Here is a 13,945-nt window from a genome sequence, read left to right on the forward strand (position 1 = left end):
TGTTTACTTGGTAAAATTAAAAAAAAAAAAAGTGGCAGTCTTTATGTTAATCTTCTGGCTTAAAAAAAACAAAACAAAACTTGTATTGGTCCCAAGCTGTAAGAACCACAGCTCTAAATCCACACCCCTGGTCTTACACGTAGGGCCCCAACACCCACTGGGGAGTCTCGGCGTGAAACGCCCTAGTGACCAGGGTCTCACCGTTCGGCCACCCTCTCTGTCTGCGAGATACCTGGCTTCTTTCAGCCCAAGTTCCCTCCTTGTCCTGAAACCACAGCCCAGCGGTCAGGAGCCTGGTGTCCAGGGATGTTGTAGACTCAGTGCTCGGCCAAGATAATGCCCGTGCCTGCTTCTCCATCTGTAAAACGAAGAACCGGATTTGGCTTCTGCCAAGCCTTCCCATGACCTGTGATGTCCAGAGTACCTGTGTGGGCGGCTCTCCTTCCCTCCTGTGGAAGCCAGAGGCCGACAAGTCTCCACACCTTCCTCTCCCTTCTCCATCCTGGCCCCCTTCCTGCAGAGAGTTGGAGGAATTTCCTGCCCCCGACCAGAGCTGGTTTTGAGGGCCCCCCCCCATCCTTTCCTCAGCAGCCCCTCCCCTGCAGGCCCTCAAGGAAATAAGAGTGAGGACCCGATGCATTTTTCTAGAACTGTACAGCTTGCAACATGGTATAAGAGCTAATTGGATACACTGAGGCAGGCCTCCCCGTTGGGACGTGTTAGTGAGCTAACCCTGAGACCCCAGCAGACCCCTGGCTCTGCGGGGGACCCCCCACTCCACCCGCAAAGAGGAGGCCGTATGCCACATGCCTTCTGAGGCCCCTGCCTGCTTGAGTGCTCCAGGAAGATCGTTTCCAATTTGGTTTATGTTTGCCTCTTAACAAAATTAATACACACGCCTTGTAAAATCTCGGATAATATAAGTAAGAGAGAGTTTAGATCTCTCCAGGGGCTTTAATTTCTCATCTTTGTGAATCGGATTGAGGGGGAGCCTGACACCCCGTAACCTTTAGTTGTGCCCTTTCCTTCTGTCCCAGCTCCCGAGGAACTTTAGGGGCTCCTGGCGTCCGGCAGGGCACAGTTTGAAGCTTGCCGCCTTAAATCCAATGAAATGACTCTAATGATAGGAACCCTGACAGGCTTCCAGGTGGGAGCGGGTGCTGCCTGCGTGGGAGGCCTTTGCCTCTTGGGTGCAGGCAACGGCAGACCCCATCCCCACCCCCGCTTCCCCGCCTGAGGAGGTCGGCACTGCACCCCCAGTGGAAAGCTGGGGGCCAGCATGAGCCAGAAGTCTCACACCTGCACAAAGCCACGACTGGAAAGAACAGAGGTTCCTCTGACCCCTCCTGCCCCTGATGGGAACTTTGGGGGACTTTTGACCAAAGCAGCTGATTAGGAGTCAACACTTTGCATATGTGGTCATCCTGAAGTTTGTGCATCTGGGGAAACCTAGGAGATGGGGTGCGGGGTGGCCGGAGCCCGGCCAAGTCCAGCGCAGAGGTGCCTGGCCTTGTGAACACTTTCCATGCCATCTGCTTATCGGTGTGTCCTTGTCTTCTGACTTCATTAGAGTAACATCTGTCCCAGAAATGCTCACAGCCACGGGCTGATAAGCTAACGTAAGACGCAGATATTAAAGGATCACCGTTGGCCTAGTTAGAGGCTGCATTCTTGCCTGGAATGACCTTCCTATAGAAGTGACAGTGAAATAGGGGGCAACGCAGTGGCTGGAAAATCACGTTCAATTCTGCCTGCCTGCGACACTGTGAATACAATGGCGTCTCTCACTCTCTTCCCTTGGAGACGGCTCAGGAAGGCCAAAAGCAAGCTGGCATCTGATGCTGGTGGCTTACAGTAAGCCACGGGCTCGTTACCTCCTGAAACAATCACTTCTACCTCTTGGTTCCTCTTTGGACTGAGCCGAAGTCTGTTTCCCTTATGGCCACGAAAGGCAAGTCAGTCATAGGCTTCTGTCCCCCAAAGCAGGCCTGCATCTGTGAGAAGACACGGACCGTGTCCCTCTGGAGTCTGTCCCCAGTCTCTATGCGTTTGCGGTAACTCTTTCTCCCATTTCTCGGTGTCCCTTGATGTGTGATGCCTGGAAATGAACCCCTGCACCCCTACACTTCTGAACTTGATAGTTACATCTGTAACCTTGTCGACCCCATGACATCCTGTGTCATGGGTGATGGTAATATTCCTATTTTACCTAGATTTTAGGTAATATATTGAGGCTCAGTGAGAAGGTGTGCCTGAGCCAAAGTCATACGACAAGGGGGGGGATGGTAAACCTAGGCCGATGGCGGCTTCTCTTGGGGGATCACCCCAAGTGTTTTATGCAGGTTTAAATAATACAGTCGGCCCGAAGTACTGGAATCCACCAAGTGCTGGAAAAACAGGAATAGGCAAGGCTGCTTTCTACTAGGAGACTCAGGGAGGGCTTCCTGGAGGAAGTGGTGAGCTGAGCAGAAGGTCCCAAAGAGGAAACTGGCTCGGGTACAGAGGAGGGCAGGAACTGGCAGGTAGACAAACACTGACCCGGCCCGCCCTGTCGCCATAAAGTGCCTATCTCTCAGCTGACGCCAGAGCAAGACCTGAGCCAGCCTCTGGGTCTGATGCAACGGTGTGGTCAGTGCCTGGCCCGCCGCAGGCCCTGTGTTCTGTGCAGTGGCTTCACAGAGGCCCTTCTTCTGCTCTGGCACTCTCTTAATGCTCTCACATTCTCGGAAGCCCACAGGCCCCCAAGTGGGGGGGGCCTCTGGATGACCCCATCACAAAGGGCCTGGGTAAGCAGGGTGGCTGGGAACACCACACGCCCCCAGACTTCTCGGATACAGACAGAAGGACAAGTGTTCCCTCAGGGCTGGGGTTTTGTTTTCTGTTTCTGTTTCCTCTTCAGAGAAAATTCCACTGCGAATTTTATTTTTAGCAGTTTGCAGGCGGTGAGGCCACTCACACAGGGGCCGCTCATGGCACTAGACATATACCAGGCTTGGCCCGGGACAGATGCCCCGTTCTTCCTCTGCAACCCCAGCCTGATTCCCTCTTCTGCCCCTCAGTCCCCAGCCTTCAGGTGAGGCCACCCTTTGGTGAGAGGAGGGACCCTGGTCATGGACTCCAGGCCCCTGGCTTATACCTCGTCTTTGCCCTGGACTTGCATCACCCCCTGCAAATCACTGGTCGTCCCTGAGCTTCAGATTCCCCGCTTGGATGACAAGCAGAACCTCAAAGCCCCAACCTCCTCCTCATGGTGCCGTGAGATCCGATGGGGAGGACGCTCACACAGGTGCCCAGAAGGCAGAAAACCCTTGCAAGGTCCTGGAACTATGGGACAGGAGACCCAGACCCAGCCTGGTGTGACCTCAGACGCGCCATGACTCAGTTTCCCCATCCGTATGAAGATGAAGCTGCCGGCACCCTGCCTGCCTCCAGAGATCACTGCAGGGATCCCACGAGATAACACGCAAGAGTGCTTTGGTGCAGTTTCAAGACGAATACGCCGAGGATGTTCCTCGCCTCCCCGAGGAAATCGAACGGCAAAATAGGGCTTTACAGGATTAGTTATTAAGAGTTCGAGAGGTGATAAGTAAGTGAGAAGCACGTATGTGACAGCAACGGGAGAAAGGAAAAAAACGTCCTAAGGGCAATGCTTAATCCATAGGAATAAAAATACAAATAATATAATACCACTGCTACTAATGGAGGCTAACATTTATCGAACACTCTGATGGGCAGAATGGTATCCACAGATGTCGACATCCTAACTCCCGGAATCTGGGACTGCGTCATCTTACATGGCTGGATTGGTCTGCTCAGCCTGCCGTGACGAAACACCACAGATCATGTTGGCAGAAACAATAGAAATTTATTTTCTCATGGTTCTGGAGGCAAGAAGCTGAAAACGGCGTGGGTTTCACCTGAGGCCTCTCTCCCTGGCTTTGTCGATGTTGTTTTCTTCCAGCATCTTCAAATCGCCTGCCCTTGGTGCCCAAACTTTCTCTTGTTAGGAGGACGGCAGTCCTATTGGATTAGGGGCCATCCTAATGCCCTCATGTTGACCTCTGTAGAGACCCTGTCTCCAAACACAGTCATGTTCTGGAGGTTAGGCCTTCAACGGATGAATTGGCGGGGTCAGGGGAGGGCGGTGGGGTGGGGGGTGGGGGGAACACAAGTCCGCCCATAACAGCGGCAAAAGGGACTTTGCAGATGTGATTAGATTAAGGATTGAATTGAAATGGAGAGACTACCCTGGATTGTGTAGGTGGCTCCAGAGTCATCACAACGGTCCTCATAAGAGGAGGGCAGAAGAGTCAGAGTTAGAGAGTTTGGTAGCTGTTGTGCTGCGGACTTTGAAGGTGGAGGAAGAGACCGTGAGCTGAGGGATGCAGGCTGTGGCTGGACGAAGCAAGGGAACGGATTCTCCTCCTAGAGCTTCCGGAAGGAACTCAGTCCTGCCGATACCTTGAGGTTAAGGCTTCCGATCTCCAGAACTGTCAAGAGAATAAATTTGTGTTGTTTTAAGCCGTTGCGCGTGTGGTATTTTGTCACAGCAGCAACAAGTAACTAATACCACCGCTTGTAAGCATCAGCTCGTGTAATCCTCACAACTCCATGAGGCAGTTGGGGAGCGTGCTATGATTATCCCCGTTTTGCGGATGAGGAAACCGGGGCAGGGAGCAGTTAATGGCTCTCCCAGGGCTGAGCAGCCAGTGTGTGAGGTGACTGAAATGGGCTTTGCACCCCCACGGGCTGACCCCAGAGCCCGCTAACCCGTGTGGCAGTCCAAGGAGCGAGAGGCGGACTGTGGCGGGCCTGCGGGCAGCCTGGCTGGCCACCTAGGCCTCGGAAGGCCTCCCCCTGTCAGCCATGGGAGGCCGATCACAGGCCACGCCCATCCGCGCATCCTGATACATCCAGAAGGTGCTTTCCGTGCCGCAGCGCGCTTTGCCTGCACAGATCACACCAGCAAGGTGCAGCGGCCAAAAGAACACGTGCTCCTCCACCTGCGGGTGATGTCTGAAATTCCACCCTTAGTTTTGTCACTTTTGCTTCGTTATCCCTTCTGTGACTCACTTCAGACTTAGGGGGCGAGAGCTTACCCCTGGTCGGTCCCTTCACTCAGGAACCGGGTCCACTTCTAGCCTCAGGCACTCCATTGTGGCCAAGTGTTGAAAGCTACCTGCTGGGAGAGGCCCTGTCGCCACAGGCTGGGTCTCTGCCAAAGCTGCCCTCTGCCCCCGCCCCGGTGAAACATCTGTGTTCCATTCCTTGCCGGGAACAAGTTGTGCTTGGAGCCCCGGGGCAGGCGGTGAAGGGGAGGGCGGCCCTTTGCTGAGCTGTGTTCTGTGCCCCACACCAAGTATACTCAGTAAACCCACAGCTCTTGTTTATTTTACCTTTAAAGAATAATAACTAGTGTGGCCTTGTATTTGCTTAGCCTAAAAGACCTCTCCTCTCCCCCCTCGTTTCTCCGTATCTCCCTTCATTTTGCTGCATAACATTATTCTTTTTTAAAAACAAACAAAGCTCTTGGAAAAATCAAGGTATTACTTCTACGCAATAAAACTCACTCAAGTGAATTTCGCTCGAGTTTGACGAATGCCAAGCAATGTATACATCGTGTGACCATTACAGCAAAGGTGGCGAATGTTTCCACGCCTGAAAAAGCTTCCTCGTGCCCCACCCCCCCCCACCCCCCCGGCTAGTCAGTCTCCCCAGCTGAGGCCCCAGGCAGCCACTGAATCCACTTTCTGTCACTGGCGTTTATTTTTTTCTAGAATCTCCTAAGAATGGAATCATAGTATGTAGTCTTTTCTTGTAGTGTTTGACTTCTTTCACTTACCGTAATGCTCTGGGGGTTCTTCGGTGTCCTTGCACGTATTGGCAGTTCAGTTCATCTGATGGCTAGGGAATGTTCCAGTGTGTGGGCACAGCACACTTTGTGTATCCATTCACCCCTTGATGGATGTTTGGATGGCTTCCAGTTTGGGGCCATAATGGAGAAAGCTACTCTGAACATTCACACACACAGGGATGTGTGTTTCAGGTTCTCTTGGGTAAATTCCTAGGAATGCAATGTGTGGGTTGTGCAATAACTTTATAAGCGTGCTTTTATAAGACAGTTGCTTTTTGAGTACCATTTGACTGTATGATATACTTGCATCAATTTTTCCAAAGTTGGGTGTACCATTTTTCACTCCCAAGTTCCTCCACATCCTCACCAAAAACTGATATTGTCGCTCTTTTTTAATGTTGGCCATCTAGTGAGTAGATCGTGGTAGTTCACTGTAGTATTTCGTTATAATTCGCATTTCTGGGATGATGAGTGATGTTGAGCATATTTCCATAGGTTAGTTAGTTCCTTTTCCAATGTATCTATTCATTATCTTGCCCATTTTGTTAGGTTGCTTGTCTTGTTTATTGAATTGTGAGAGCTCTTTATATATTCTGGATACAAGCTCTTTATAGATAATATGTTTTGGAAAATTTTTTCTGCCAATCTCGCATGAGTTTGTTATTTTTTTTGAATGTTTATTTATTATTGAGAGAGAGAGAGAGAGAGAGCACAAGCAGGGGAGAGGCAGAGCGAGAGGGAGACCCAGAATCCCAAGCAGGCTCCAGGCTCTGAGCTGTCAGCACGAAGCCCGATGCGGGGCTCAAACTCACAAACCGTGAGATCCTGACCTGAGCTGAAGTCGGGTGCTTAACTGACTGAGCCACCCAGGCACCCCCTCCCGTGGGTTTATTCTTGATAAGAGATGGTGATATTGTGTGGAAAGAGCTCTGTGGCTCTGCTGCTCCATAGCTGTTCCTTCCTGGGCAGACTCTTTCCCCTCTATGAGCCTCAGTTTCTTCATCAGTAAAACAGGAACCAAAAAAACTATTCTGCCTTCCTCACAGTGTTGTTAGGGGCCCTGATCAGAATCATGATCATGAAAGCATTTTGTAAACTCCTCAGGTGCATAAGTTGGTTAACAGTGTTGTCAAGTTGCTGTCGCATCCTGTCTGCGTCCCTCCCCTCAGGGCACACATTATCTGTAAGGGACAGCAGTGCAGAGCAGACATGCCTCAGTCAGTCAAGGATGGATTGCCAAGGAGGGGTGCATTTGGGAGCAGAGGCCCCCTGGGCTTCAGGAGGAGGGAGGTGCTCAGTCATGCAGCCCAGCATCCTCCCAGTGTCTCCCCTGGGACAATGCTGGGAGCACAGCTGTGACAGACCCCCAGACCCGTGGGGCCGACCAAAGAGCGAATGACGACTGTAAGGCTGGGTGGAACATGCCCCAGTGCAAGAGGTAGCAGCACTGCCCAGGATCATGACGGAGGCCTTGACCCTGTTGTGAAGGACAGTCCTGCAAGGGCTGATGCTCGAAGGAGGGCAAAGAGTCATCCAGGCAGAAGGAACAGCCTGTGCAAAGTCATGTGAGCCAGCCCAGCTCATGCCCTGGCAGATCCCAGTGCTTTGCAGGGAGCCGCAGTGGTGGCCACTGGGACACACGTGACACCTAATGACCTGGTTATTGTTTCCAGGATCACCCCGAGGTGGCTGAAGCTGAAGTTGGGTGCCTCTTTGCTGGTGTTGGCTGCTCCTACAAGGTAAGCATCTGGGTGTGAGAAAGGAGACCTGCCCACTTCAGCCCCTCCCAGATTTTCCCACGACATCAAGCTACTCCTCTGGATGTCCCTTACATTAATGACTTCCCCGAGCAACAAATCCCACTAGTGAATCATCCCCATACTCAGGAAAGTTCTTCTTAATGCCTCACCTGGGCCCCGTAGCATCGCTAAAATACACCCCCTCCCCCACCCCCCACCCCCCACCCCCAGGCCTCTCTCCGTGGTCCTGAATTATCACTGCACTCAAGGGCAGGGCAGAATTGTTGCTCTAGAGGCTGGGGTGCACATGGCTCAGCCTGGGCGTGTCTGATGCCAGGATCCTCATCCAAATCCCTGTTGCTACACACACCCTTGTGCTGGGTGAATGGATCTGACTTTCCTTGGCAGCCTTTGGGTGGCAGGTGTCTCCCCTGGTCCCTGGTTCTCCTCAGCCTTCTCTGTTTTCACTGACCAGCCCCGCTCTCTCGACAGGGGAGCCCAAAGCTCATGCAGGAGCATGAGGTCACCTCCCAGACCACCCACCTAAACCTGCTGTTGGCGTTCGTGAAACAGTGGAAGGCCCAGCTGGGCTCTGGCCTGGGCTCTGGGCCCCTGGCCCTGGAGCAGAATCTGTCAGACCTGCAGCTACAGGCGGCCGTGGAGGTGGCTGGGGACCTGGATGTTGACTGCTACCGGGCACCCTGCTCTGAGAGCCAGGATGAGCTGGCCCTGCAGCACTTAATGAAAGAGAAGCTCCTGGCTGAGCTAGAGGAGAAGTTGCGTGTGTTTGAGAACATCGTCGCTGTCCTCAACAAGGAGGTGGAGGCTTCCCACCTGGCGTTAGCAGCCTCCATTCACCAGAGCCAGCTCGACCGCGAGCACATCCTGAGCTTGGAGCAAAGGGTGAGCATGGGAGGCAAGCTTACCTTCAAGACTGGCGCGGGGGTCCCCTTTGCCCCATCTTGTCTCCAGAGCAGTGGACCAGCCGCCTTCCTTCTAAGCATTCTCCGCGCGCAGAGCAATCACCCCTGCCCATCAGAAATATCTCTCCCATGCTCAGGAAGAGCACCGAGTCTCAAGTTGTAGTCCAGGGCAAACTCCTCCATCCAGTATGCTTCATTTCCTTTGCCTGAACTTCTTCCGTGATAGGATAGTCCCTTCCCAAGCATCTCATTCCACTGGTAGACATTGTTCACTATGAGAAAGTTCTTCCTTATGCTAAACTAAAATCAGCCTCTCTGTGTCTCCCCTGCATTGTTCAGGGCCCACAAAACAAATCTGCCTTCTAGTCCCCATAGAAACCCTTCAGATATAGTGTTTCCTTCTTGAAGCTAAACACTTCTGGTGTGTTCACACCTTCATCAAAGCACATTGCTTCATGCTGTCCTCATATGCTCTGTCTCAGTCTCTAGAGAATTCCCCACACTTGGAGGGTGATCCCAAACCAACTCCAGATAATTCACCTATCTGATAGTTCTTGGTTGAGCAGGACTATGCCCTCCTTTGTTCCAGAGCTTATACTTTTCTTGATATAACCAGTCACCATGCTAATGTTGTTTTTTGTTGTTGGGTTTGGTTTTGGGGGTTTTTTTTGGGGGGGGGAGGGGTGATGGTCCAGCAATACTATATCATTGTCTCAAGTTGAGTTAGGCCTGGATTTTAGTTTCAGCTCCACCATTAACTTGCTGGGTAGGTCTGAGTAAGTCGTTTCCCCTCTCAAGATTTTTAGCTTTCCCATCAGTAAAATCAGGGATTCAATTTCCTTACAGGATACTCACTTCCATTCGTACCTTCCCTACCCGAGCATACCCAAGAATAAATCTGTATTTTTTTCAAATGTCAACGGGCGAACCCACCAGAAAAGCAAGGCACTGGGTTCAAGTGACCGAGTAAAACCTCTCTTCATGTAACTCTTGCCCCAGTTAGAAGGAGGGCTCTCCGAGGGCAGCAACCATGGCTTCAGTTCATCAACAGCCTTCCTGGCTCTACTCTTACATGCCAGGAACTTTGCAAGGCCTGGACACAGAGAGAAAAGTGAGCATGGGCCCAGCCTTCGTTAGGAGAAATCATCTATCTGGTAGGAAGGGCAGAAAGATGCATCTTATAAAACCTGCTGTAAGGGCTCTGTAAGAACACAGACGAGAGAGAGAGACCAGCTGAGCGAGGGCAGTGGTTAGAGGCTTCCCAGAAGAAAGGCTGTGTGTGCCAGATGCCTGATGGGTAAATAGAGGTGGCCGGTGGAGAAGAAAGGCAGGGGGATTCCAGCCGGGAGGGACAGCATGAACAGAAACAGATACTTGAGGGAGGCACGGTCAGGAAGGCATACTTTCAACAGATCTGTCTCTCTATCCTATCATCCCCTCCCCATCCCCAAGCTGCGTTCTGGTGTCCCTGGCTGAATGGGCTTCCCCACAGGTGGTGGAGTTGCAGCAGACCCTGGCCCAGAAAGACCAGGCCCTCGGCAAGCTGGAGCAGAGCCTCCGCCTCATGGAGGAGGCCTCCTTCGACGGCACCTTCCTATGGAAGATCACCAATGTCACCAGGCGCTGCCACGAGTCGGCCTGTGGCCGGACGGTCAGCCTCTTCTCTCCAGGTACCGGCTCCCCCCCCGGGGCACAGACCAGCAGGGGGAGGCAGGCTCTCCTGGACCCAGGAAACAAGCAGGGACAGCAGCCCAACTCTGTGACTGCCATGCTGTGACCGCTGAGGCCACACTGGGACCGTGGAGGAGGCAGGCTCCCCGCCCAGCCACATGGAGCTCGGGCTGTTTGAACCGGGCACGCCTTCTGCCTCCCTGAGATCAGTCACATTCTGCAAACAGGAGTAAGATTGTTGTCTACTTATGTGGCTATGGGCTACGAGAGAGTGCTGGAGCCAGAGCTCGAGGAAATGAGAGGGGTGCAGAGGATGCTTTCCACAGGGGCATCCCGCAGGCCCCTGCGGTCAGAGAGCCAGTGGCCTGAAGTCAGGCCAGTGGAGAGTTCAGTAAAACGTGCCTTGGTAGGTTGTGGGTAGTGTGTGAGTGAGTGCTTTGTAAACCGGGCCACTTCGCATTCATTTCTGGGGCCCCTGAGCCTGGCTGGTTACTCAGTAGACTTTTCTCTGAATTAACCTGTGTCCGTTTCTGTAACAATGTGTATATTTGTGCACAAAGTTCTCCGACCTATGTGCTTTTCCCGACTCCTAACACACATGCGTCTAAGTAAGGGGGTGGATCGTTAGGAGGATTTCTACAAGTTACAATCTTATTATGGGTTTGTTTTTTTTTTTTAAGTTTTTAATGTTTATTTGTGAGAGAGACAGAGACAGAGCGCCAGCAGGGGAGGGGTGGAGAGAGAGGGAGATGCAGAATCCAAAGCAGGCTCCAGGCTCTGAGCGGTCAGCATAGAGCCTGACACGGGGCTGGAACTCACAAACCGCCAGACCGTGACCTGAGCTGAAGTCAGACACTTAACTGACCAAGCCACCACGGTGCCCCTCTGCAAGTTACAATCTTAACAGCCTCTCACGTTTGCCCCAGCTTCATACCTTCCCTGTTCCTCAGCTCCTCTGCACCCGCGACCAACAGGGCTGGGCAGAAGAGAGGCATTGGCCTTTGCTCCACAGCACAGAGCAGGGCTGGCTCCCAAAGCCGGGCCCCTTTCCTCAGGGGCAGCCCCCTTCATGGGGTGGCCTCACCTCCTCCACGTAGGCCTTTTTTCCTCACTTCTTTCCAAAGGGGGGGAAAAAGCAAGCAGTGTCTCTGGCTTCCTGTTTTACCAAAATGTAAGGGGACAGATGAGTCAGCCTGTCAGTCTGTCCCTCCTCCACCTCTTTCTGCCTGCCCCCGCCCCACCATCTTCCATCAGCCCCTCCCAGAGGGGCCCTCGTGGTGACAGCCACTGGCACCCACGCTTGGACGGCCCCTTCGGCCACCCACGGAGAGAGCCCACGGGCCCCTCTGCGTAATCACCAGAGGATGATGATTCATCCCTCAGGGGCCTTCGCCGAGGTGGCGGGCAGAACTGTGAGCTGCCCCAGTCTCCCCCAGCTTCCAGGGGACCCCCACCACTTAGCCTAGGGCAGCAGAAAGAGGTCAGTGTTGTGGGGTAGGAGCCCTGGCCCCTAGGCCTGGCTCTGCCCCGGGCACACTGTGAGACCAGGGCCAGCCCACTTGCCCTTGCTGGGCTTGGTTTCCCCATTGCAAAATGCAAGTTAGTTAAATCAAAAGTGTGGTCCGGGGGCCAACAGCATCACCATCCCCCGTCAGAGATGCACATTCTCAGTCCTCGCCCCGCACAAGTGCATCAAAGTCCAGGCCCGGCAATCTGTGGTCTGACGGCGGGTTAACAGCCACTGAGCTAGATGATCTCCAAGAGCCTGGTTCTCCTTGATGCCCTGGAATGGAGAAGAGCGCTGGGTTCCAGCCCCAGACGGCTTAGTCGTAAGCCGCTGACCTTGGGCACGCCTAGCACGGGTCCCAGATTCCTCGTCTGCTGGTGCCATGCCCTCCAGCTACCCCTGTGCTGACTCTGGCTTCCACCTTTCAGCTTTCTACACTGCCAAGTACGGCTACAAGCTGTGTCTGCGGCTCTACCTGAACGGGGACGGAACGGGGAAGAGGACCCACCTGTCTCTCTTCATTGTGGTCATGAGAGGGGAGTATGATGCTCTGTTGCCCTGGCCTTTTCGGAACAAGGTACGGGCTGGGGGTGGGTGGGGGTGACCGGGCGGGGTGGGGAAGCCTGTGCCCTGGTCCTCTCTGCATTTCAACTTCACCTTTTATAAGAGAAGAGCCGGAGTTCACGTCTGGTATCCATGGCTATCATGAGTCCAGGGACTAAAATGCCTGGACCAGCTCCCCGGGATGGCACGCAGAAATGAAACTCACATGCTGGGGTGAATAAGGAGAACTTCCTGGTGGAGGTGCTGGGGGGCTAGCCTGAACTGGCAGCATTTTCAGAGAAAAGGGAGGGAGGCAGTTAACCGCTGCGCACCTCTTAGAATGGCCGCAATCCAAAACACTGACAACACCAAATGCTGGCAAGGACTTGGAACAGCCAGAACCCTCATTCGTTGCTGGCAGGATTGCAAAATGGGGCACAGCCACTTTGGAAGGTAGTTTGGCAGTTTCTTACAAAATTAAACATACTCTTACCATATGATGCAGAAACCACACTCCTTGGTATTTGCCCAAACGAGTTGAAAGCTTTTGTTTTCAAAAGCCTGCACACAGATGGCCCTAGCAGCTTCGTTCATAATTGCCAAAACTTGGGAGTAGCCAAGATGTCCTTCCGTAGGTGAGTGGATAATATTATCCGTGCTAAAAAGACATGAGCCACCAGGCCATCGAAAGACAGAGAGGGCCCTTAAATGCAAATCACTGAGTGAAAGAAACCAGTCTGAAAGGGACTCTACAGACTGTGTGGTTCCAGCCATATGACATTCTGGAAAAGGCAAAACTATGGAGACAGTGAAAATATCAGTAGTTGCCAGGGGTTGGGGGCGGGGGGAGGGGGCGACGAAGAGGCAGGACACGGATATTTTTAGGGCAGTGAAACTATTCTGTGTACTATAATTCCGGGTACATGCCATTGTACATCTGTCCAAACCCAGAGGATGAACGCACAGCACCAGGGGTGAACCCGGAGGTCAGCTGGGGACTTTGGGTGATTATGATGTGTCAGTTTAGGTGCGTCAGCAAATGGACCACCCTGGGGTGGGTGCTGGGGGGGGGGGGAGGGGAGGCTGGGTAGGAGCAGAGGGTATGGAGAGATCTCTACATTTTCCATTCGCCTTGGCGCTGCACCACAAACTGCTCTAAAAAATAAAGCCTATTAAAAGTATTTAGAAGGAGGATGGGAGCAGGGAGGTGGGGGAAGGCTGGGCACTCCCTGCAGGCAAACAGCAGTGGCAAGGGGGCAGGGTAAGGAAGGGGTGGGGTCGAGCATACAGACCTCAGCGAGGGTGGAGGGAGACGGACGGAAGACAGGTGGGGCAGGGGTGGGGACGCCACAGTGGTCTGGGTATGAGTCAGTCAGCAGGTCGTGGTTCCCATGCCTGTCAGGCAGAGCTTTAAAATACCAACGGCTAGTCTCACTACTGTAAATGGTGAGGCCTGAGCATCAGGGTTTTTAAAGCTTTCCCAGGGCTCTCTAAAGTGCAGCCGGCGGCACCTGGGTGGCTCGGTCGGTTAAGCGTCCGACTCTTGGTGTTGGGTCAGGTCATGATCTCCCAGTTGGTGAGTTCCAGCCCCCCATCGGGCTCCACACTAACATCAAGGAGCCTGCTTGGGATTCTCTCTGCACCCCTCCCCCGCGCCCCTCCCCCTTCCCCCCCCCCCACCATGCCGCCAAATAAATAAATCCACGTT

The 13,945-nt window shown here is 53.3% G+C and overlaps 1 protein-coding gene across 11 annotated transcripts in view; it reads left to right on the plus strand.

Annotated features, from left to right (window-relative positions):
• Window positions 1–13,945, plus strand: part of TRAF1 (TNF receptor associated factor 1) — a 31,982-nt gene that overhangs the window by 14,804 nt on the left and 3,233 nt on the right. For all 11 annotated transcript variants that reach the window (XM_047830784.1, XM_047830786.1, XM_047830783.1 and 8 more), the window contains 4 exons: window positions 7,528–7,593; window positions 8,086–8,496; window positions 10,009–10,186; window positions 12,123–12,271. In XM_047830784.1, coding sequence (XP_047686740.1) covers window positions 7,528–7,593; window positions 8,086–8,496; window positions 10,009–10,186; window positions 12,123–12,271 — 804 coding nt within the window. The remainder of the gene's footprint in view (window positions 1–7,527; window positions 7,594–8,085; window positions 8,497–10,008; window positions 10,187–12,122; window positions 12,272–13,945) is intronic.

This window comes from Prionailurus viverrinus, chromosome D4 (assembly GCF_022837055.1).
Source record: "Prionailurus viverrinus isolate Anna chromosome D4, UM_Priviv_1.0, whole genome shotgun sequence".
Taxonomy (NCBI): Eukaryota; Metazoa; Chordata; class Mammalia; order Carnivora; family Felidae; genus Prionailurus; species Prionailurus viverrinus.